Below are 26,239 nucleotides of genomic sequence, written 5' to 3'. Positions count from 1 at the left end.
GTATAAAACAGAGAGAGAGAGAGAGAGAGAGAGAGAGAGAGAGAGAGAGAGAGAGAGAGAGAGAGAGAGAGAGAGAGAGAGAGAGAGAGAGAGTAAATGACAACTCACGATGGACATAGATGTCCCAAACAGAAAGGAAAAAAATACGGCAGCGACTGTCCCGCCACAAAAAATCTGTCTTCAATGAAGACGGACTGTGGCAATGTATATGGAGTCAGGAATAGCAATGGGTATGGACAATGAGACATAAGAACATAGTCATTGTGATGGACATGAAATCAGATCAAATAATAATGTCCAATATGTTAATGAGATGTATTTTTGCAATGGTCTCCTAGTTAAGGTTACAGTTCAGTCTTGTTTTAATTTTTTTTCTTTTTTCCCCTTTTTTTCCCTATGTTAAAGTTTACAGACCTTCGTGATCGTCGTTATTTTGAACTCGTCTCCTTCACGTGATGGGGCAGCATATGATGTTTTTCAGTGATGACCTTTAGGTCAACAGCACTTTGCAATTGTGGCAAAAATCATGATTTCTTCCATTATATGGCACAGTTTTGTTTGCTGACGATAAAATTTTAACGCGATGTCGATCTAGAACGGACATTTTGGCCGGTCCATAATCACGTGTCTAAATCGTGCCATGAGGGTACACCGTGGTAGCTGTGCTGGATGTCAGGGCAAAACATCGGGTCCATGTGTATGCAAATGATCCCTTTTAGGATCACCTTTGTGTAAGGCCGTCTGGTAACTATAACCCCAAGTCAAACGATTGATTTCACTCTACCAATGTAAATGGAGTCTACTCCATAAACCCTTCACTGCAAATGGCAAAATTTACATACAATCGAAGTCTGGGGAATGAGGGTAGGGGGTGTGAGGTTGCAGCAGTCGAAAAAAAGGACTCGTGAACCTTCGAGTACACCATGACGATAATTATGCAAGATAGTCGTACGATGGTTGCAATTAGCCTTTGAAAAAACATGGATCTAACAGGTTACCCCTAAAAGCCACATTTCGTTGTGAAAAAAAGTTAATGTGACAGAATGTTACCGAACTTTCCATTAACAGGGAAGCAAAAGTGAAACAACCACTGCTTTTAACGAATTAGAAAGCAGAAGGCAATGGAAAATATAGACCCCTATGATTTTTTTTAATATTGTAAAAGAAGCAAGTTTTGTGAAGTGATAAAATGAATCAGTTTCCTTTCATTTCGGTCAATTCTGTAGGAGACAAATTCAATACACTGCAGTGACCTACTGTGGTCGAAGTGGAGCGACCCCTGTACCGTCCCACCTGCACGGACCAATGACTTTGCAGTTTCTTAAGGTCACAGTTGTCTTAGGAGGTTAACGCTCAATTGGAAAATGCGTGAAAAATATATAAAACTGCTTTCAAAACATATTAGTGATCCATTGCCGATTGCTGGTATATCTATCTGTCTGTCCGTCCGCCTGTGTCTTGTCCTTCACTTCTTCCTTCTTCTCTGTGTGCGTACTCAGAGAGTAGAACAGCTGCATGGTAGAAATCAAGTTGTCGATCTGGTACACATTATACTTCACTTGACCTAATTTAAGATGGTTTGCACCTCGAAAATGACAACCTTAAACTTTTGCTTAAACTCTTCTCATTATAAGCAAACTTTCAACCATTCTCTTTGTGTTAATATAATTTCTATTTACTAAAGCAAAACTCATTTTAAAAAAAATCGGAGGTCACCACGCAAATTTTGTTACTAGAAAAACAATTACACAATGTTTAGCGACATTTGAAATTCAAAATGGCCACCATCCCCGTGTTACCTCTGTGCGAGAAGATAAAATTCCAAGTTGTTTTCACAAATCTAAACTGGTGAAAACTTTGTTTACTCCATGAGCTTCAAAACGAGCCCCCAAAAGTGGTGGACTAAAGAAAAAGTTTAAGAGTCCGAATGTCAGTCCCAAAGGCGCATTCCACCTCTATATTCTTAGCCGTTCTTAGGCTCGCTGAATTCCTTGCCAAGCATTGAACTATACATGTTCCTTGGCCATAGCTTTAAACCTGCGCTCCCCCAGTACGGAAGTTTGGCTATGTAAGAAAAGGTGATTTCTGTACGGAAACAAGCTGACGACTGGACGTCAGATAAATAGTGTGTTGGTTCGACTTGAGCGTTGCATCGTTCCGTGAAAAGGAGCAGCAAGGGAAAAAAGACATAAACATTATACCGCTAGGTTTGAAGATAAATATTCACTTAATTGCTGCTGTTATTGAAGATGACGTCATGGCATCCTAGAACTGTCAACTGTCCTTGAGGTCTTGTCGCTTTCAGCTGTCTAGGTCTTGAAAGATGATGACCATACTTCACTGAGTGCGAGTAGAGGGGACTATGGGGCAACCTCCACGAGGAGTCGAACAAACGATAGTTTGTCATTCGTTTGTATGGATAGGGTAAATGACACTAGGTTTAGACCGCCGTGTGCCCGCATCGTCTGTTCTGTTTCATTTGTAAAAAGTATAGTGTGTCCTGTCTGAAATTGTGAAAGTTTTCCAGCTTCGTTTGGTGTACAAAGATTCTTTCTCGATCTTAGTACTAAATGCGTTCAAGCCATATAACAGTTTACTATGCTTTTAATCTTACGCGAGTGCCCTTTTCACTCATTCCTTCTTTTACGACTTTAAAACACGACAAGCATAATCTTTCTAAAGCTTTTAAGTCTGCTGTTATTCAGAGAGGACAGGGGGCTGGGGATAGCAAGGCAAATATATATCTAGAAGTAAGTTTAATAACATCATCAACTGACAAAGTCAGGACTTTTGCCTCGTGTTGTTCTGTCTTGTTTTCACCGTCTTCGTTATTTTCTATTGTCTCCCAGATTGTTATATCCAGTTCTTACTGGACTACTTCTTGTCGTTTGTCGGGTGTGGCAAAACAGTTGCAACCCCCTACTTTCCGGAGTCATGCATTTCGAAGTAAACGAAAAAGCACTGAAAGACATGTAGCGACACAAAAATACCTCAGAATCATCTCCCTCCTCTCCCTCTCCCCTCTTCCTCCCTCTAACTCATCCCGACGACATGGAGTCTTACTCTGCATCAAAACATATCCAATTTTCATTTGTAGCTATCGACAGGGCATAACACGTTGTTTTTCTCTTTTCACGGCGACAGTAAAGCAACACCATCAAGTGTTTGCTCAGTGATTGTTTCGGATTAGTTTGTCAAGAGTTCAGTTGAAATCGAAGTAAACAAGAAATCCTTGGTCCGTGTGTTTCTTTATTTTCCTCGTAGAGATCCGGTTTCCAGTTCCCTCCATGTAATGTCAAGGTCACCCCGACCACCTTTTCGACTGTCACGTGGTATCCCACGTCGGTAATTTTCCAAACGTGAATTCACCCTCCTTAATCCTTTATTTGAACAGCAAACGACTTGTGTGAATTGTTTGTTTGTTTGATATTCCGCATAATGAAAGCCGGAAAATGTCAAAATCAGAATGTTGAAAAAAAAAACGACTCGCAGAGTTGCACGAGTGTTCCTGCAAAGCACTTGACAACAGTTTTACGCTGTTTTGTGATTCTCATGGATGTCTACGTTTAACCGAAAAGTTCATCTTCATTATTTTTAGGATAAATTCCGTTAAAGGGAGGTTTCTGGTTTTTTTTTAATGACTATAAAATTCAAATTTAGTAAAATCCTTTATTTACTTTCAAACGTAAGTGCTTCGATCACCTCTATTGTTGTTACATCTCAAGTGCCTGACCATAAGAGGATAACGTCCGGGAGCCGAGAGGTTCAAAGGTCGATACGGCGTCATACACTCAGCTGGCGAAGTCATGCCACTATATTTTTTCACAGCGTGATTGGTTGAACCGGGTAGCAAATCATAGAAAGTAGGTTTCGAACTTCATGAACAGAGGTTTATTTCACTTTTCACAGTGATTCATCATCATTTACTCCATAAACAAGCAAAAACTACGACGTGATGGCGAGCTTTAGGGGGCGTGTGGCGGTAAACAATTGAGAAAGTGACAGCTAGGTATATACGAGTCACAATTTAGCAGAAACCGCTATTTCAAGGCAGTGGGTCACCTCCGACAGTTTATTTTCTTCATGGTCTGCTCAACATCACCTGAAAACTTAACCGATTTGATAACTGCCCTACTATCGTGACAAGATGAATTGACTTATCGATTCAGGAGAATTTTAATTACAGTCAATCTGTTGAACAGTGGGATCTGTCCATATACATAACAAACAATTGAGAAATGAAACTTATTTCAAAGTAGTGAAAAAACAATGTAGCCTGATTGACTGAGTATTTTATTGTATCATTTACGATCAGCAAGTTTCAAATTATATATGTGTTCTGTGAGTTTCGAGTGCAGCAAAAAGTGACATCGCATTTGGTTGAGATGAAAACGCAAAGAACACATTCATATACAACATATATATATATATATATATATATATATATATATATATATATATATATATATATATATATATATATATATATATACAGGGCTCGAAATTTACTTTTTTCTCAGGTAGTCCACTTGGACTACCATTTTCTGAAGTTGGTAGCCCAGTGACAATGGCTGGTAGCCCACGAATTTTTATTTCAGGGAAATCTTTTTTCGTTAACCAGACAAGAAAAAGCTGTTTTTCAAGATTCTACACATGAAGTGAATTTTCTAGTCATTTGATGTGAATATTGCACACCTTTAACACCTTGGGAAACTGGTATAATGGACGTTATGCAAATTTGGATAGTCGTCATGACAACGACACGACCTCAGCACTGAGACATACTGTAACAGGGCTTAAAATAGACCATGAGCTTTCTGTAGGGACCAGACACATTTTCTATGTACACTAATTGTAATTGATTATGATGAAAATGCGACGAAAATACATTTTCATTGACAATCTTTTCCTGTGCCTGTCATTCAAATACGGCAGTTCAGATACAGAAACTTTGTTGCAAAGTTCTACCGCACGGTCGTTTTCGTTATTTGCATAACAAAGTCATAGTCTGGCCTTTCTGTGTCTGGCTGGGTTCGACCGCATTTAGCTGGTCCCAAAGTGACAGGCCGGACATGGTCATGCGAAGTTTAGACTGAATTTCAGGTCCCAGACTTTGGTAGTCCGTGTGGGCTACCATTTCATGGATTTTGGTAGCCCAAGAGAAAAGTTGGTAGTCTGTGGACGCAGGACTACCGCTAATTTCGAGCCCTGATATATATTTATATGACAGGAAGATTGTCTATATGCTATGTGCGAAAATGTTTCAATCGGTTTTTTTTTTCAAACGATTTCCATACCATTATTCAATCTCCGAATGTGATCTTCTTTAACGCTTTCTTCACAGCGAATTCGAGCTACCCGCAGTTCGCCTTCGATTCTCTCTACACAAATCCCAAACCAACAGCAGTGTTTACTTCACTATTAGGCGGACAACATGAATTATCCTGTACTTTGTTTCTCAATCAAAGTTAGTACCATAGCCTCTGATTGAAATATAAGATAGCTCCACTTAAAATACATTTTCGACAACGAAAACATGTTGTCGAAAATGTAAGTGAACGTAAAAAGCAAGCACCAACCCCCCCCCCCCCTAAAAAAAAATACGAACCTAAAAACCGAAATGCCTGTGTCAATCCGCACACATGGCAGTAATCACAAAGTAAATAGTCATGTACACTTCTAATCAGGGTGATTTTCGATCTACAGTATTTTTTGCTTTAGTCACAGTCCGTGGGTGGAGGAATGGTGCTTTAACTCAGCGTTTCACTGAAGGCTTGCCTTGAAATGAATTTCAAGTCACAGTTTTCAACCAAAACCACGTTAGAAATCGTGATTTCTTTCTTTCTGGTAATTTCTTTACAGTTACGGTTGTCTGACTATGAATATGCCATCAAATTCACGATCCAAAGATGATCATCCCGGTGTTGAGATGAATTGGTTAGGATGCATGTATGTTTGTTATAAAGCAAGAATAAATGATTAAATTAATCGGTTCTGAGAAATAAGGTATGTTTATTTTTTCCTTCTATTTGTTGAAGACTCTTAGGGTGATAATTACTGCAAAAGCACACACACATACACATACAAACACTGACATGCATATACGCTCTACCACTCTACTCTGTTTCAAAGTCTAGCTATCTGCGGTTCTTTAATTTCTTTCTTTTCTTTACATGCCAACCCCCGTCTTTCTTTTTCATTGCGCCGAAGTCGAATTTGTTTCTACATGTATCTCTGTTTGTTTGTTTGCTTGTTTATTTGTCTGTCTGCCTGCCTGCCTATCTGAATGTCTGTGTGATCTCAGTATTGTGTGTAAATTAGAATACCTTGTACGTGTCCTTATAGGGCGAGAGTTTGGTCACGTGATATACCCTCGACATATGTGAACAAGCTGAGTCAGCGTTTTCGCAAGGCCGAGGTGAAATCCCGGTCGGACTGTTGGCACAGTAGCCAAAAAAACCCCAAACCCGTCATTATTTTAGAGATGACATCAATGCAGCTTTCGAGATCGATTCTTTGCTTGGACAAGCTAGCATACCTGAAAACAAAGGATGGACATTTTAAGAGAAACAGAAGGGAATTAAGAATTTCGCATTAAAGGATTTTTATTTTGACAGTTGACTTCACGATCTCTGCAGAGTAACTCGTTAGCGGTCTCACAGTAACCTCGATTAGCGAATTTCTTCTTTCGAAATCTGCATCATCTCTCCAACATGATTAAAATTGCCTCCTTGCCCAATCGTTCACCTTTATTTGGACTCGTATATATACGTGACCTTCACATGCACCTGGGCCTTGAACAGTCGAAGCTACACGAAGGTTCCAAGCTAAATGGTCCGAATTGGATACAAAATCTCATGTCACAATGCCCGTGCATTGGTTTCCACTGCAAGTTTAACTCAACAAGAAGTAAAAGAAATAATCTCGGGGAGTAAAAAACAAATTAGAACCAACTAGCTAACTTGTTTAGCGGGGAATAATCCTGATAACGATGACGTATGTGCGACAAAATTATACAAAAGAATTTTGATAAAACCAGGGCATGAGTAAATAAACATGATAAAATAATTTTGATCATTCAAATCAATTAGTGGTTATCCCGCGTCGTATCGTTAGACAGAAAGACAATAAAAGTGCACGTGAATAATGACTCATGGGTGAACCCCCATCACTATTAAACATAACAAGGGGAATTTTTTTAGGGATCCTAGGTGGTCTGTTGTGCGAGATTATATATGATGCTGTGAAACTTTGAAGGATCACATTTGGTGGTAACAAAGGCAACAGGTCCAAGGACGTCCACCATGAAGGTTCTTCTCTTACTAGCTGTGGCCGTTGTAGGTGAGTTGGTCAACTTTGATCTCTCTCTTTCTGGAGATTCTTTTGCTAGAAAATTAGAACCATTTACTTTAATTTAGAAAAATGCATGGCTTAATTCATAAGGGTTACTTTTATCTGTTTTTTTTTTCGTGTACTTTTCTGAATATTGAATCGTTGCATCTATTTCGCGACCGACATCGAAATTTTTTTCGAAGTTTTTTGTGTTGTGAGTTTCTGCGTTTTCGCACGTGTATGTGCGCGCGACGCATTTTCGCTTCACTATATGTCGACATGCTTAACTTTCTTCAAAAATAATATTATTGCGGCTTCATTATGTGCGGGTGATTTTAGTATTTCACTTTTATCAGAAGAGTTCATGAAAACTAAAAGGATTAGTTACCTTGATAATTTGAAGTAGATTTAAAAGCTGTCAAAATTCTTGAAAATGAAAATCCGTCGCACATCACAAAATATACCGGTAAGCGAGTTTGAGAATCGGGCAAAGGGCGGGTGGGAGGCAGGTAGATTTTTAGAGAAGAAGAGGAGAAGAGAAAGGGATTCCAAGAACTCGCGAAAAAAATCAATTATTTGATAGCTTTTTCCAGAGCCTGGGCGGAACAAGTGCGTGATAAAACCTAGACAAGACAGGAGGCAGCGTTGACCAGAACTGAATCGTGTTGTGACAAGTGGCATTGCAAAAGGTTTTGAAACTTTTTGAAGGACGTAGGGTTACTGTACGCTGATGATGAAAGTCAAGGGAAAAGGCTCCAGTACTTGGCATACTGATTTTTATATTTTCTGCATTGGGAGCAGATTTTTTCTGAATCGACAATGTTGATGAGATAATTAATTCAAAAATTTAGAGAAAAACTGTGAGTACTGGAGATATTGTACAAATGTTCTTTATATTTTGGTGTAATACGTAAAATCGGTTGTCTGTATAGCTAAAACTCAGCCTGGCAATAAGTCGAAAGTCTGGTTGTGCTGATATACATTGTTTCCACTCAACATGTTCCTGCGCATCCTTATTCTCACATCGGCAGCTTGAAAAGTACGTCAAACCCGATTTCTCGCAAAATAACGCGAGCGTACGCACTGTACAAAGAGGACTGCTGGAAGTGGACAGCAACACAACTCATTTGCATACAATGGTGCACGGTACGACACCAATCCATCGATCCAAATACTTGATCCGCCGTCAAAGTTGTTGATCTCTCTCGACCTGGATGTGTTTGTTGTTTGTCAATCAGGTCATTAGACCATAAAATGACGTTAACTCCCATCGATTGTGTTTGAAGATCACGCCACTCCGAAGATTATATTTAAATTGCCCGCAGTTTCAACTCTGTGACGGCGCAAACAAAAATGTGACCACAAAAACTTGTCCTTATGGAAGGTCAAATAGACTTAACAGGTTCTGTTTTGAAAACATTCAAGGTCTCCTTTCTCTCTTTCATTTTTTGTAACACTAAGCTTCACCTTTTTTCCCATTAGGTTGGTTGAACTTCAATGACACATGACGGGGCTCTCTGGCTCCTTTCAGGGAACCGTCAGTTATTACGGGGGGGGGGTGTCCAAGGCCGGGGGTGTCACATTTTTTTGAAAACTGACGGGTAGCTTTTTACAAAACTGTTGGAGGGGGCGTCAATTTTAACAAATCAAGTTTGACCTAAATTCCCCCCCCCCGGCCAACCCCCACCTGTATACTACTGAGGGCCCCTTATATTGATTTTGCTAGGCCTGAACTGTCACTGGTTGCGAGTTGTTTCACTTGCACTGTGTCGAGTTTACACCAATACAGAGAGAGAGAGAGAGAGAGAGAGAGAGAGAGAGAGAGAGAGAGAGAGAGAGAGAGGAGAGAGAGAGAGAGAGAGAGAGAGAGAGAGCTTTGAAGAGTTAAAATACATTGTCAGAACTCGTATGATTGAAACTTCAGACGTTATACATCCTAATCCTGTGATTGATATAGTCAAACGGGCACTGCTAAACAACTATTTGAAAATTATACCTCCAATACATTATATACATGTGCCTGAATTTAACCAAAATATACTGAAACAGCTATTTTTACGGTTTTTATATCTTGTGTAAATTCGTCTCGATCTATCTGAATTCAGAAACGCACCATGGTGTGTCAAAACATCAGACGACAATAATTTTTGCCCATCTTCAATGAAGATTAAAAATTATTTTGAACTCTCAAATTAATTCGCTCCGTCGTTGACACATAAATTGACGCTGTGATTCGCGCTCCCCGGGATTCGTAGCTCACAAGCGACCACTGCGGACTGTGTATGTGCGACCTATGTGATTACTTAGTAAATATTGCCGTCAAATTTAGTCAAGTTGCTGATCATTTCTGAGGATTGTCTATTCTGAAGCTTTGGTTCCAGACAAATAGCTGAAAAGGCGATGCTTATGACGTGTGATGCGAGAATATTCTTGTTCTATTCACAATCATGTAAAGTCCTGACCACTTCCCCAATAGTAGACATTCTGAATATTGACGATAGAATTGCATTTTGTCCAGCTTTATACTAACCCCTTTAACTGTCCTTTATGAATAGGGTCCTTTGCAGTGCAATACCCTCCACCATCCGATGAAATCCCGACCAGTGAAACCAGGGTCCGCTGGTGCGTGCACACTGTGTGCGAAGAGCACAAGTGTTGGCGTATGGCAAATGACCTGATGTACAACATCCAACCACGCAAGGCTCATGTCTGTCTCCTGGCAACCAGCGCTGACCACTGTATGGACTGGTAAGTTTTCACCTTCGATAGCCAGCATTGTGTTTTGGGCGCTGTTCTTTCAACAAGATCAAGTTCTCACGTTCAATTTTCTGGAAACGAAATACTCTGTGTTATGGCCTACCTGAAGTTTTTTTCAGCCTATTCTTTTACGAACCGACGTTGTGAGACGATTTTCAAAACCAAGAATACTTCAATATTACTGTACCACTACGAGGATCCACATGAATCATCGCGAAAATTTGTATCACAAGATCATGGTGCATAACATTATATAACATGACTAACCTGTCATTTTTACAGTTAGGTAACCCTATATGAGACCGTACCTAAAGCTTAAAAATGTAAAATTACAAATCAACATTTCAACTGAGAGAGAGAGAGAGAGAGAGAGAGAGAGAGAGAGAGAGAGAGATTCTGCCTCTGTTCGAATGAAGGATTGAAAGATGAAACTTGGGGCTGCTGATTTTCAGGGTCAAGAAAGGTCATGCTGACATTGTTGTCGCCCGTGGCGAAGACATCTGGAAGGCATATCGGGTCCATAATATGAAGCCAATCGCATACGAGCTTCCAGTGTACAAGGTAAGTTTTTGCTCTGCCAAACGATTGTGATTGCAAAGTTAGTCGGATTTATACCCGGGATTTATACGAACTCTTAATGTAATAAATGCCCAGCCCCAGGGACCGGGACTTCGTATGCTTATCAGTGGCCGTGGTACAAAATATTTTAGCGAGCCCTTTCGGCGGCGTGTTGGACTTGTCGATGAGGGCGTACTCTCAGTCAAAGGTCAGAAAGTTTCATTCCCTGCCGCGCGCGCCGTGCTTTGAAATTGAATTGTTTACGATTCTATCGCCGACCCGATGGATGTTTTACAGGGCGCTTTACGGTAGGCGGACAGGTAACAGCTACAATTACAGTTTAAGTGCACACATTCTGCCATAGCCTGATGATAACTCATCGTTCATAATCATCGAGTTTGTCAAAATTGTCGACACTTGCTACCTTTTTTTGCCATTCAGACATTTGACAATACTGTTTTGTAACATGCTTCTGCGCATACACATATGTGCAGTGATAGGGGCTCATAGGTTGGGTAGTCCACAGGCGGGGGGCCGCAGTCGCCGTTAAACGGCGACCTGCGGCCTCCCGCCTCGGAACGACTATCCAAGCAACATTACGATAACCTGTGGGGTAGTCTGAACGTACATGTACATGTACACGTTACACTCATGCGTACTGTATAGATTGTGTTGGGTGGGTAGGTTTGGTGTTTGAGACATTTTCACCGAGATAATAGATTCACTGACTTTGGTTGCAAAACAAACAAGATTATGTATTGTGTGACGTCATTTCAGCAAATACTAGTAATTCATAAATATCACCTAAATAAGTGAAGTTAAATTCAAGTGAATGATTTGGCCTTTTCAGAATTTCAAAAGCTTGGATTGAAAGTTTGAATCTTTATTGAGGGGTGGGACTAGTCCCCAAGCATTTTGTGCTGCCTTGCGAACTACTTGGTATATTAAAGTGTGTATTTACAGTGTTAATTTTTACATTGATATTTATTGTACTTTTGGTTTTGTCACAACAGGGCAAGGAACGTATGCAACATTGGGAGAGCATCAGTGTTGCCGTGGTACCAAAATCCTCACATATCAGTCAACTCTCTGAATTGGAGCACGTGCAGTCATGTCACGCCGGTGTCCATCACACCAGTTCATGGATGTCCCCCATGTGCTCTCTCATTCACAACGACGTGATGCCTCACCGTGGTGACATGGTCGAGAGTGCCGCACATTTCTTCAGCAAGAGTTGTGTTCCAGGTAAATACATGTTGGTTTAGTATTCTGGTGGTCATTGGCCTGTACTATATCTCTTTGGTTAAGCCATGGGTTTTGGCTTAATTCAAACATTGACAAGTACTGGTATGTGACACTTTTCTATGCCTACCATCCCCATATGTGACTTCATTGGAATTGACTCGTTTGGTTTAAACTTGGATGCTTGCATGATATCATTCGGTGAAGCCATGTACAATTTATGTTCATTTATACCCCCTTATACCTTCACATCCACACATAATGCAAAGTAATAGTTGTCGTTCCATCACTTTGAAATCATGAAGTTTTTTCAGAGCCTTTTACAAACTGCCCCTTAAGGCAACTTTCATATTTTCTTGAAAAATGATTGTATTAAAATTAATCTTCATAAATCTCCTAGATTAACTTAAATAATTTCCTAGCAATTAAGCCGCAGCCATCCAAGATTTATCGGGTTCCAAGTAGGTGTAGTCATGCAGCTCTTGTTTGATGTTGAGGTCACTGGTAGGTCAACTTATAATTGTGTCTGGTAATACTATATCACAGGCGTTCTGGACAAGGACTATGACATCAACGGTACTATCCCAGAACATCTCTGCGAGATCTGTCATGGACAAAAAGAGGACAACTCCTGGTGTCACAAGACCCGTGATACCTATGCTGGTTTCCATGGCGCTGGCCTCTGTCTCAGTGAGGGTAAAGGTCAAGTTGCTTTCCTTGACCATACGCACATCCCAGACTTCAAGGAGAAATTTGGTGAGTGAAGAAAATGATGCTGAATAATTTGTGTGTTTACTGAAAGATGCAAGTTGAAATAACGGATGTATCAGACTTTCCAGTGTCAAAAATCAGAAGTTAATGATATAGTCTCACTAGGTTCTCTCAGAGAAATATATTGAATTGGTCTTGACTTTTTTAGTTCACCAGGTACATTTCATCCAAAAAACCATGAATATTAGCCAAACTAGATACTGGTGAAACTTGAGTTACAGACATGACACTTGTCTGACATACATCAATTTTATTATTCTTACCAGTGATTCTATGTTTATACCATTTATAGGGAGTAACTTTCTTTCATCACACGCTATGCTTCACACTGTTGTACATATGCATAATTTTTCATCAGGAAATGACTACAAACTTGTCTGCATGAGGGGCACAGCTGAATTGGATGACTGGAAAATCGAAGACTGCCATATTGGATACGTTCCCCGTCCAACTGTTTTCACCAACCACCATCATGAGACTAACTACCACAACGATGTCTGGGATATCCTCAGGCATGCTGTCACTGTATGTAACATGACAAATTTCTATTTCGTTACTCCTTTCACACTCGTTCTTTCTCTGAACCAAGATAATGTGCCTTCTGTTTTATTTATAATTACATCGAAGACATGTTTTTTTACATCAAAAATAGTATTGTCACAATATTGTTTTGAAATAGTAATCGATGCTTAAACAGTCCTATGCAAGAATATGCAGATACACACCGTACCTGGAATACTTCAAGTAAATTCTAAACATTGACGAGGAGCTGACAATGAAAATTTGAATCATACGTGAATCAACTCAGACTAATATCGTGAATATTGACTACCTTTTCTTGCCAGGTCTTACCTCAACATCAATAAAATATTACATGCCAAATTTCATCTCAATATGTACAAGTAATTTATGTACATATTAAGTTAATGTATGTGCATATTAAATTAATTTGTGTGCATGTTTAATTTTCAGCATTACTCCAGAGATGATAACATGAATCTGTTTGGCTCTGATGACTACATTTGCCGCAGCAACCCCAATCCAAGAGATCTCATCTTCCGCGACAACACCAACGAATTTGTGCACATTCCCGAAGACAAGTCTTACATGGACAAGTTCTTGGATATCTACGACACTTGCCATCACATGACACCAAAACCACGTGCCAAGTTCTGCGTGATCACCGAAGAAGCCTACACCAAGTGCATTGACATGAAGCATCATTTCTTCAGAACTGACAAGGTAAGACATAGGAAACAAATATACAAGCGGAAAGCAGACCATTCAATATCACAAACATACCTGTATGTAACTTTTTGACCAGTGCATGTCATTTTATTCAGTGAAAGTTGCACTAATCTCCTAAGGCATTGTCATGAAAAACACTAATGTAAGCTACTTTGTCTAAGAAAAATTTGTAACAAAGAATCCAGAGGAAAAAAAATTTTCTTTCGAAATTCACTGTGAAAATTATGAATGTGTGTCTAACTCTTGGACATGTAGTGCATTGGACTTTTCATCGGTTTAGTTGATTTGTTTACACGGCCTCAAGAAATTAATTTTTCATTCGATTTAGGAAAAAAATTACAATAAGGATGGCTTAGGAGTGAGATAGTGGTATGATACTACGGATCAATACTAGCGAATTTTGATGACACTTACTCATCTTGAGTAACCATGGTAACATTTTTACATGGAATGACCATTCTCTTTTCCTTTGGTCTCTCAGGTCAATGAGGTCAGCTGGGGCTGTATGTGGGCGCACAGCAAGATGGAATGCATGAAGGCCCTTCATGAAGGCACAGTTGATATGGTTTCGCTTGATCCCATGGAGACTTTCATCGCAGGCCGGGAATTCCATCATCATCCAATCCTCAGCCAACATTTTGATGTCTTCCATGAGGTCAGTGTTGACCCAATCTTCTTCATTCTTTACACTATTGTCACTGAAAAAATTCATAATTGTGACGAAAAGTTACAATATTTTGACCCATAAGAATTTTGTCGGTATAAATGTCTGTGTAAACATAGCTGAAGTACAGTTAATTATAACACTGGATGAGAGCAGCAAATACTGGTACACTGCTTAAAGGGATACAGTCATCGTGACTGCACTCAAAGGTCGTATGGGACCCATATGAGCAAAGTATTCACTGTATCCAAGGTACAATGGTGACTGATGAAAGTTAAAACATGTCTTTCATAATCTACATCGTATAATTTAAATGTTGCAGCTATGATGATGAGGTACATCTAGACATTGTGCACGAAATACAATGTTTGTAAACAAGAAACTCGCACAGGCGCAGTTTTGACGACTGTTTCCCTTTAAGGGTAGTACGCTCCTTGAAACTGAAAGTTGTAAAAACTTTTGTCCAAGAAGCTTTAACCCTTTCGCCACCATGGTTTGGCCCAAACCCATTGTTATCATTGGTGAGTGTGGACCTGTTTACAGAGAATCGGGGGTGAACAGGTTAAACTATTCTCTGTTATAATCAAGAACAGAACTTGAGGTGACCGTGCTAATTTTGGCATCAGAGAAACAGATTACTGAAATTTCACCTACACTTGACATTCAAAATGACCAATATTCCTCATGTTAACTCTTTAGAGTAAAATTAAGTTTACAATTTTCACAAAAACAAAATGGTAAGACCTTCCTTTACTCCCCAGCCTTCAGAATGAGTGCACTCAAGAAGTAGACCAGCAGAGTAGTGTAAGAAGTTTAAAAGTCTGACATCTGTCCTGGACACCCATTGTACCGTAAATATCTATTTTAATTGAAACTTTGAAAAAAAATTGTTGATAAGGCAGCATGATGACGCTTAACATTGACCATCCAGGGCACCCCTCTTAGAAATGTCACCAGTATCAACCTTGTTTTAAAATTCCAGTTTTCAAACTCTTATCGATGAAAATATTTTCCTGCTTCAGGAAAGAAATGGCAAGAGATCATACAACTGGGATACAGAGACTTACACCATTGGTGTCATGCTGAGAAGTGTTTACCAGGAGAAGTTTGGCAGAGACAACGAATGGATCAACCTCAAGGATCTGAACACCTGCCACTCAGGCATTTCCAGAGTAAGCTTCAACAACTTGGTATCATTTGCGTGTGTGTCTGTCTGTGTGTCTGTCTGTGTACTTATGTTGAAAGCCAACATTGTGTATGTGTACTTTAAGTGTACCACAACATGTGTGTGTGTGTGTGTGTGTGTGAACTTACAGTGTACCTTAATATGTGTCTGTGTTTGTGTACTAATAGTGTAACATGTGTCTAATGTCTGTTTGTTTGTACTCACATCGTACCTTAATATGTGTCTATGTACAGATACCTTTTGATCAGTGTGATAATTCAAAATGTCTTGTAGCTCTGTGAGTCCTAGTATTATTAATGTATGTATGCACATATGTACACTGTTTAAAATGTCATTGTAAATATTTTTTTTGTTTATTTAGAATATTTTAGGGGATTTGTACTAACTATAGTCCATGTTGCAGAAGCATGGCATTCATTTTTCATCAACTATCACATCAATGTGAACTTCTAGAAGCAAAAAATTATTGACGCATATTTGTCTGTTGTTGCATAATATTCAATTCTTTCATACCGGTAATGTTAGCTTTGATTGGTGTGTACAAGTATGAATACAAATATGAAAGCTGTTTCACATTATGTAGCATGATCAAGAGAAATATGTGTTTGTGTGGTTGTCAGCTTTAGTGCCTTTTTAATGTCAATGAAACAACCAACCAAACTTTGACATCGTAGCAGTTCAGCTATCATCATCTGTTCTTGTTCACGTTTTACAGAGTGGAGGTTTTAACTTGACTGTTTGGTCAAGTGTGTCTTAACTGATATCAAGATAATTTCTCAGTTTCTGAAAATTGTCTAGACATGAACTTTCAGCGTCCATCACGGTGTCTTCTTCAGATCATGAGTAATTCTGCTCATCACATGACCTGTGAGGGTCGAGGTCATGTGACCAAACTTCTCTGTGGATCCTTCACTCCTTCACTTTGAACCTGACCCCATTTGACCTGGAATGGTTTGCATCATTGGTTACTCTGTTCACACCCCAGCTCTCCTGTGATGTGCTCCACACCAGAACTGACCTATCTGACTTGACATGACCCATGCAAATTAGCCTGTAAAGTCAATGTCTTTTTAAAATTGAATGAACTTAAATCTGGCTATATATTTATATCAAATTTTGCCAATGTTAACACTCCATTGCATCTGGTATTGAGGTCATGATTGAAAGTATTCATAATTAATCTAGCTGTTGTTTGATATATAAGTCCCATTTATGAAAAAAAAAGAAGAATTTCAGCCTGTTAAAATTTGATGTAGAACTATTGATTTCTTCGCAAATAGAACTGAAATCCTTTTGGATTGGTACCTTATTCCCATTCACCAAAATTATTATCAATCACCTGTTGCACAGTAATTGGCGACATACAGGATAGCTCCATATCTGGTTTTTTTTTGGTTCACATTTCAAGTTAACAATGATATTTTTTGTGAATTCTCACAGAATTATCACCATAGTTCAACATAGGTTTGACAATTTTGAGAAGTGTAAGGTGCAGATTTCTTGTGTCTCAGCTGTCAAGCATTAACCACCGATTGAAAAACTTTTCAATGGAAAAATATATTATAACAGAATAAAACCAGTGCTCAGTATACATATCCTGAGGTGAGCTTAGTGATTCTGCCGTGTTAGAAACTATGAAAGGCAAATTGGGGATAAATTCTAAGAGAAGAAGTGAAGCAATCCCTTATAAGAAGTGGCCTTCCAGCAACAGAAGATGACTTTTGATTTTTGTGGAAGCCATATGGAGCAGACCAGATGTCCGTGGAAACAACAAGGACTGGTTGCGGCATGGGTGTGATCTACAGAGAAGTTTGGTCACATGACCTCAACCCTCACAGGTCATGTGATGAGCAGAATTACTCATTATCTGAAGAAGACACTGTGATGGACGCTGAAAGTTCATGTCTAGACAATTTTCAGACACTGAGAAGTTATCTTGATATCATTTAATTCATTTCTCTCCTCCTGGTTGCCGCAGACGTCATCGTTCCATCATCCCATGGGATGGATGTTGTCCAATGGCACTATTCCACGTGTTGGATCAGTCTTCGAATCCGTCAACCGCCACTTTGGTCGCAGCTGTCTTCCAGGTAACTACTTTGACTGGGCCAGACTGTTAACTCTTTACAGATCCTATGATCAAATATTACAATTTGGCAAGATGGCTGGCTGATCTTTGTGATTATATACACAATACAAGTCTGTTCTGTGGAGTACGTCAAAGTCAAATGAAAAAGTCGTGAATCTTGAATGATATACTGACCTGTTTTAACGGTGGATTAAATATCTGAGTTGTGCCGTTGAATCAAATCATAGTACAAGGCCATGTTACTGATTTCTTTAGCGATTGACTGGAATTAATCTAAAACATTTGCAGCTCAGATTTTCTGTGGAAATTTGAGTTGATAGGTCAAGGTCCATGTGGTTTGACTATATCGGTTCTCCTTTCAGTGGTTGATTTTAGTTTTGTTTGTTGATTGTTGAGGGGAGGGGTAGCGTCGGCAAGGGTACAAGGACATATGTTGGAAAGCAGTAGCTACTACTGATTGTTCAAGCAGTACATTACTTTTACTGTAAAGTCAGCATTTAGGGGAATCAAGTCCTTTTTATATGATGCATCTCTCTGGAAAAAGCAATTCTCTTCCAAACCATAAATAAGCAATGATAGCAAAGACCATCAATACATGTGTCTGTGAAGTACAGGGATTGTGACAGTATAGTTATGGGAGTAGCAAAGCATCATTATGATATTTTTTTTCTGCAGGTGCCAAACATTGGAACATGAGAGATGACCTTGTACTTGGACATGAATTCAACTGGGGCTTCCATGGTATCACTTTCCACAACTTCACCGGAATGCAGTGGTTTGTTTGGAATGTGCCATACACCTGGAATTACTACAACTGGCACCGTCAGACTCCAAGGTAAACTACCTGTAGCCAGTTTAACCTTTTGCACCCTACCCCCCTGGTGACCTATGACATCATATGGACATTTTTAATCGAGCAGGGTTCAAATGGTTAAATGAAAAGTAACCGAGTGTGAATTATATGATTGATGTTGACAACAGTTGTCATATTTTCTGAATTGGAATGATACTGGTTGATGACTTTGCAATTTTTGGATAAAAATAGCGCCCTCATTGTCAGCAATGATACATGTATACAATGCCAGCTATAGGACTGTTTAACCCTTTGAGCGCCAAAGTCAATATTTGTCGCTTTCACAAAATATAACCCAGTCAATTTTTTTCTGATTTTTGCCTAAATTTTAATACGAAACTGTAGGCAATGAAATGTGATATCTATTTGGTCAAAAATTATAAAAAAATGCAGAAATGTTCATACAAATTGGTAAAATGTTGCACTAAAATTTTGGTGGGGAAAATTGCAGCACTTTAAGGGTTAACAGGTGGTTCTGGTCACAGTTTCTTTTTCATATGTTCATATTTCCAGGACTTTTGCCAACTGGATGGAACACCCAGATATGTTGAAGATGATGGCAGAAAACTGGAACTTGAAGCCAGACAACTGGAAATGGGACTCCAAGAACTGGAATCAAGAGAAATGGGACTCCAAGAACTGGAATCAGGAGAAATGGGACTCCAAGGACTGGAACTCAGATTCCAAGGACTGGAACTCAGAGTCCAAGGAATGGGACCAAGAAAACTGGAACTCAGAAAACTGGAACTCAGAAAACTGGAACTCAGAAAACTGGAACTGGAATAAAAATATCCAACGTTGGCGCAATACAAAGTATGGATAAACCTGATTACAATCAAATTCATCCATGTCCATTAATAACAATAATTATATTTATTGCTTGCTTAGTAGATTCATATCACATTTTGTGACAATAAAAGTGTTACATAAAAAGCAGTTTAAATTTTTCTCATAAAACAATATAAAATAATATATAATGAAGTTGAAGGTTTTTCTTTGTTGTATAATGTAACAATATTATCTGCAAGTTGTTCATTAAATGAGCTGATTTTGGTGTGTTTTCGTTAGAAGCTGTTGAAGGAACGCCTGACAATTTTAGTGATTGCACAACTTAAATTTCAAACTCAATACTACTGAGGGTATGGTACTGAAAAAAATTGCGTAACTCTTGCAAGAGTTGAAATTTTATAAATGTATATTGTGCTTATTATCTGGTGCTAAGAAAACCAGAGGCTTTAGATATTAAAGAGGGTTTAAGATATGAATGGAAGATTTAAGAGATTAACAGGCGTGGCTTTAAGGCTAGTGTGCACCTCGAAAGTGAAAAGACTTAAACTTTTGCTCAAACTTTCCTCAAGGAATCTTTCAATCATTCTCTTTCAAAATCAAGAATAAAAATAGGGGGTCACCGTGCAAATTTTGGTACTAGAGAAACAAATTACCCAAGATTTACCGATATTAGAAATTCAAAATGGCAGCCATCCCTGTGTTAACTCTATGGAGAAAAATAAAAAATTTTCGAATTTCGAAAAACTAAGCCAGTGAAAAGTTTTCTTTCACCAAGAGCTTTAAACTGAACCCCCACATGTGGTATATCAGAAGAGAATTGTAAAAGTTTGAGAGTCCGAATATCTGTCCCCGAGGTGCGTTCTACCTTAAAGTGGAATGTACCCCGAAATTGAAAAGCTGAAACTTTTGCTCAAACTTTCCTCTGGGAAAATTTAAACCCTCCTCTTTGAATCAAGAGTCAAAATTTGGGGTCATTGTGCAAAATTTATAATAATAATAATAATTTATTCATTTATAAAGCGACTAAATCCACACAAATTGTGTGATCAGAGACGCTGGGTAAAATACAATCAATTTTATAAAAGGTTACAAGAATAAAAAAAAAAATCAATGCAAAGGATGAGTTCAGTTAAAAGCAGAATTATAAAGAAGTGTTTTAAGACTTGATTTAAAACTTGGCAGGCTTGGGGAGCGACGAACCTCAATCGGAAGGTTGTTCCATAAAAAGGGGGCGGCAATACTGAAGGCATGATCCTCATATTTCTTTGGTACTAGAAAAACTAATCACCTGATATTTACCATCTGTTGAATTTCAAAATGGCCATCATCACTATTGGGAAAATTAAATTTATGATTTCCACAAACAATAAGCTGACGAAAACTTTATTTTCTCCTGAGCTGTCCCCGCGCATTCTACCACAAGTTTAGGTTCCCTACATGACCTATTTGAGGAATTTGATTTTTCCAATTTCCTCATCAGTTATCACATGACGTTGTGGAACCACTTCAAACAGAACTTGCGCACTGTTCCCGAATTCATGCTGCAGCAGATGCCAAACATTGAATACTTCTGGATGAACTGGAAGACAATGGTGGAGACTGGAGAAGTCCGAGACATGGACTACAGATGGATGAAACATCCCGTCGTCATGGTGAGCCATCAACTGTCTAGTTTCTCATATCAATCAATTGTGAAAATGCCTCAATTTTCAGTGAAACAATTACCATTTCATCCTAATATATCCTTTTTATATATCGTTCTTTTGCAATTGGCAAAAGGACTAAATTTGTATTTTTGCAATCAAAGAGAACGATGATGTACGGTAGCTCCTTTTGAGAGTACTTAGACATATTTGTATTCATGTTCAGAATTTTCAGTGTGTTTATATTGCATGTATTCGTAAATGTTTTCTTGAACCCATCATTTTAAAAGCATTACTCATCTTAGCATTGCAGAGCAGTGACATGTTGGCCACTAAAGACGCTGGCTAGTCACATTCATACATGTGTCACTTTCCAAACTTTCATTTGGCTGTAAAGATTTTCCTGTGTAGTATTGATAGGAGTGATGTAGATTTGTTCAGATTCTAATGGGGACAATTGGTCACAGTAAACTGAAAGACATCACCATTACTAATGTCTTTGTATGATTTACTGCTGTGGAATGGTTCTACTCAGGAGTGAAATGGACAGGTGATGTTCTACAGACTCAGTATGCCCAAGAAATCACGTGATGGTGGTACAACAAACCCATGTATGCCCAAACGTGTATGGAAATACACATTTGTGCACGTTGTTTTTGGCATGTGTTTTGTTAGTACCATTGCCCATTTGAATTCTGGCTTTACTGCAATGTTGTGAATAACTAATCGTGGTAATGTTGTTACGTTTATATGTTGGAATCTATGAATGAAACAGACCTCACGACACACTGCATCTCATCCTTCTTTGATCACAGAGCTATCTGAGGGTCTACTTCCCAGCAGTCACCGAGCGCTGGATCGATTTCTTTGACAACATGGACTGGGAGCCTGTGCATGAAGATAAACACAACCGCTACTCCAACCCGATCTGGCTGTCCCCCAAATGGGAGGAATTCTGGAACAACATGAAGGTACTTAAATTAGAATATGATTTTAAGCAAACTTTGAAGAAAACAGAAAGAAACACAATTATTTCTGCTCAAATGGTACCTTAAATGTACACACTGTGATTGCATTTCCTCTTTAGTTCCAATTATTAAACAGAAAATAATTAATGGAGATAGTGCGTTACTTGTTCAAAATTGAGTTCATCAGAGTTAAATCCAAAAGAAACAAAACAATACAGAGATATTAGCCAGTCCCAACCAAAAAACAAAATGCCTCCTTGCATGTATCTAAGCTTGTTCTTTGTTTCAAGAAAAAAGTCCTGAAAGAGTGTTTTTAATTTGTCTCCACAAAAACTTATGATTTTATGGTGTCCGTATTTGTGTGTAGGTGCACCGCGAGGAAATGTGTATGACCTGTGGTGGTCATACTGAGAACCACTGTGTTGAGGGCTCTGAGGAACCATACTGGGGTACCCGTGGAAGTCTGCACTGCGTGAAGGAGCACCGTGGCGACATCACTTTCCTGGAAGCTCACAAATTCGAGCCATACACCAATGACGTCGGCATGATTCCCCAGGATTTCGTTCTGATTTGTCCATCTGGCAAGGTGGTCCACTACGTGGACGAGCACAGCATCGAGGACTGTCACTTTGGACGTGTGCCTTTCCCGGCTTTGGTCACATCTCACAAACACACAGGTAAGGTAGCACGTGTCAATTCAGGTGTATGAAAGTGGCACAAGAGTTCTTCTTTTCAAAAATAATAACAATCAATCGGTTTTGATAGGGAAACTGTTTCATTTGAGCTACAAATGTTTCAAGAACACCATCTGGGTATTAAAGGTATTCATCTTGAATGTTTCTAACAGTCTTGATTCGATAAGGGAAAATGTTGAAGTATGGCCAAACTTACTTCATCCATTTTCATGGCTCACTTTCTGCAGATTTCAATCTCCTTTGCAAAATCTACAGTCATGTAATATAGACAATTTTGACAACTCTTGAATTCTTGTTTAGCAGAGACATCCGGTAATTTGCCCTTATATTTAATAATTATATTGGCATGTGTGATTCAGTGCTCAGTAGTGTGGTAAACACATTTTTCCGCAGTATATTACCTGCATATCAGTTGAATTTGATGCTTCCGTGAAATAAAGGCAAAAAAAAAGTCTCCAAATCTGCTTTTCACCAAGATATACACATATGATTCATGCTAATGACATGCAAAATATGCACTTCTCAGATTTTTAATGCCATGGGCTGATCTTATACACTATTCATCTTCTGTAACAAATTTTAGGCAGCTGGCGTTGGAACATCACCAAGGCTCTCCTCCACGCCCAGAAGATCTATGACCAGCCCGAACACAACCAGGGCCGCTTTGTCATGTTCGGTGAACACAGCGTCTTCCACCCACACACCACCACGATGTACCCGATCCACCTCATCAACCAAACCCACCACACCTGGCTTGGACCAATGTTCCTCCGCTCCATGGAGGCCCTCGTCAAACCATCTAACTGTGAGTTACTTGTCTCAGACTATCTCTTGAACAGAGGAAAAAACATCTGCCTAGTCAACATCTGCAAAACAATTAAGACATTGTAATCCTCTTTCTCTCAAGTTGTATTTATTTCAGTGTAAATGGTTTGTCTATGGAGCCTGGTAGAAAGAGGATTAAGTTGCTTTAGCTTTTTTTAACATCGCACAAACATGCTGTATTAATTTACCAATTTACTATTGGTGTATATTTGACCTTGAACTAATGCGAGTATCTCATGAAACAGGTGAAAAACCAATAAAGTCCTTGGAGATGTTTGCATACTAATGGCTTGTTAAATACTAATTTCTGAAGATCCTGTGTTTATCAGTGGCACTATCGTAATCTGAGTTAGGGAGTACAGACACAATTTGAATGCTGTGAGCATATAGCATGGCATGGGTAGTGTAGTGGTGCAAATTTTGCTTTATGTCGACTCCCTAGAATGGTATCAATCTGCATACTAGCACATCTTCAGAATACATTAGCTCAAGGAGATGGTTATGAGATGTTAGAGTCTGAGGCTTGCGCCATGAAATTTTGAAACTGTCCTTTTTTCTCTCTGGAATTTGTACAATCTGTTAATAATTTTAGGGTCAAATATCGACCAAAGTACTACAAAAAATTTGACTCAGTTTCTTCTTGTCTTTTCTTGTTTTGTCGGTTTCTTAGATGATTGGTGGAAGATGCACAAAGATATCTGTCATGCCGAGACTTTCCCTAATGTCATCTATCACCGTGACGGTCGCTGCAACGCCATTGTTGAGGAGGTCACCTGTATGGGTAACCCAACTCCTAAGACAATCTCCCTTGGACGTATTGGTCAAAAGTACACAGTGACTGTGCCAATGTGCAGGTAAATTTTGTCAGCTGATCAATGTTATGGATATACCTGTCTAGGTCATTGTGTGTGCTGTGTTGATAAAGATATCAGATCATCCTCCTGGCAGTATGACCAGTATGGCTATCAGGTCCTACTCAGCACTAGTTGCAGCAAGACACGATAGCTTGTTACTGAGTTCATGAAAGAACCAATATTTGGTGAACAAGAGTAGCAAGCAATCCTGAACTTGACTGTGGCAGGCACAGAAAGCACCAATCATCAGAAATGTGTCAGGATAGAGCACATGTTGACAACACTCAGCAAATCTTCTATTTGATTCAAATTTGACTGACTACAGCATAATCATCTTACCTTCATGTTTGTTTTTTCTGTCCATCTTTCACTCAGCCGTCCATCCCGCTTCATGCGCAAGATGGTCGAATTCACCTGCGACACGGGCTACGGTTACATCACACCAGTCATGATGCCCACAGAGTGTGAATGCATACCATGTGAGGACATCACCCATGCACCGGAATGGAGCCACGATCACCATTGGAAGAATGACGAAAGGAAATATGAACCAAATGAGTTTGAATCTAATCACATGGACCTCTGGGGTAAGTCACATGGATCTGAAGGGGTTTAGCAGTGCAAAGAACTAGCGGGTACCTAGAGAGTAGTTATAGCATTTCTGTTTTCCCTGTCTAAACATCCACATTGCCAACAGAAAACAATACAAGTCAGCCAGTCTGCACCAAGTGTAGTTCATTCTGTGGGTGACTTTTCGTGTTCACTTTTGGATGGTTTCAAGGGACCCCCTGAACAATTGCCAGATTGCGCTTTGTAAATATAGTTTCACAGGCTTTCAGAAGCTGGTCCAAGATAGCATCCCATACTTGTACCATACCAGGGGTAAATCAAAAGAAAAATTGTCACACTGTGCAAAACGGTCACAATGCGGCGTGGTCGCGATGTAAGACAGTTAGTTTTGTACTAAAATAACATGGGTGCATGTGGACATTAGCACCAGGCATTGTCATCCACTACCATCAATAAATGATTAAGCCTGAAGAAGGAATGTTTTCACTCTAGTCAAGAAGCTATAGTATATTGCAGTATGTGTGTTATGCTTGTCATTTCTTGATCTTTGTTCATCTTCCTCTGTCCAGGCAACAGACCATGGTGGATGCACAGAGAAACATACGACAACTGGTTCCAAGATGACATCATCTTTCCCCTGAACCAGGATTGGAACGTCAACCGTCACATGATGAGAAACAACAACGAGGAAGGCGACTGGTGGAATCGCAGCAGCGACAACAATAACAACGGCAAGAACGTCTGCGAGCCTAGGTGGTGTGGCATGCATTGGCGTGCAGAATGGTTCCCTCACATGCATCATGATGTCTGCTCTCACGATAGCAACACCTGGACGACCACTTGGAAGCTGAACACCCAGAGACAGCAATGGAACAACTGGCATGACAATGTGGAAAACATCTAAAATGACACATAGTGTAATTACCCCAAATGAATATCTAAGGTGTATTAACTTTGAACCTAAAGCACTTTCTAGTCTCTTTTTGTTGGGTTGACTCTTTGTAGAACAATCCTCTTCTTCAGACTCCCTTTCAGCTTCCAATTAACATCTCTATCACTGTAATGTATTTAGAAAATACCATTAGATAAACGTTTATTTGGGCTGTAAATTTTTCTCATGGATGTATTATTTTGGCATTGCTCTTATTCTGATTTTGTACTTTCGTTCTTTAACCAGTAAAACTTTTAAGCATAA

General features: G+C 39.3%; 1 protein-coding gene across 1 annotated transcript; it reads left to right on the top strand.

Moving 5' to 3' along the window:
- The first annotated feature begins 6,545 nt into the window (after positions 1 to 6,545).
- Positions 6,546 to 26,239, top strand: LOC139152827 (major yolk protein-like). Its single transcript, XM_070726179.1, has 19 exons — positions 6,546 to 7,341; positions 9,888 to 10,080; positions 10,542 to 10,650; positions 11,661 to 11,892; positions 12,436 to 12,645; positions 13,019 to 13,185; positions 13,633 to 13,902; positions 14,390 to 14,563; positions 15,595 to 15,744; positions 17,737 to 17,848; positions 18,523 to 18,682; positions 19,214 to 19,513; positions 20,970 to 21,141; positions 21,948 to 22,103; positions 22,468 to 22,777; positions 23,379 to 23,600; positions 24,291 to 24,474; positions 24,850 to 25,061; positions 25,614 to 26,239. Exons 1-19 carry the CDS (start codon positions 7,305 to 7,307, stop codon positions 25,946 to 25,948), a joined length of 3,705 nt encoding a protein of 1,234 aa, XP_070582280.1. The 5' UTR covers positions 6,546 to 7,304; the 3' UTR covers positions 25,949 to 26,239.

Source organism: Ptychodera flava, chromosome 16 (assembly GCF_041260155.1).
Source record: "Ptychodera flava strain L36383 chromosome 16, AS_Pfla_20210202, whole genome shotgun sequence".
Taxonomy (NCBI): Eukaryota; Metazoa; Hemichordata; class Enteropneusta; family Ptychoderidae; genus Ptychodera; species Ptychodera flava.
The sequence above is the reverse complement of the archived record's forward strand: the minus strand, read 5'-3'. Positions and strand labels throughout refer to the sequence as shown.

Excerpts from the sequence above, each read along its gene's own strand:
- LOC139152827 (XM_070726179.1), top strand. The coding sequence starts at position 7,305 with ATGAAGGTTCTTCTCTTACTAGCTGTGGCCGTTGTAG. Across the intron at positions 7,342-9,887 it reads ACTAGCTGTGGCCGTTGTAG|GGTCCTTTGCAGTGCAATAC; the intron begins GTGAGTTGGTCA and ends CTTTATGAATAG. Across the intron at positions 22,104-22,467 it reads AATTCTGGAACAACATGAAG|GTGCACCGCGAGGAAATGTG; the intron begins GTACTTAAATTA and ends ATTTGTGTGTAG.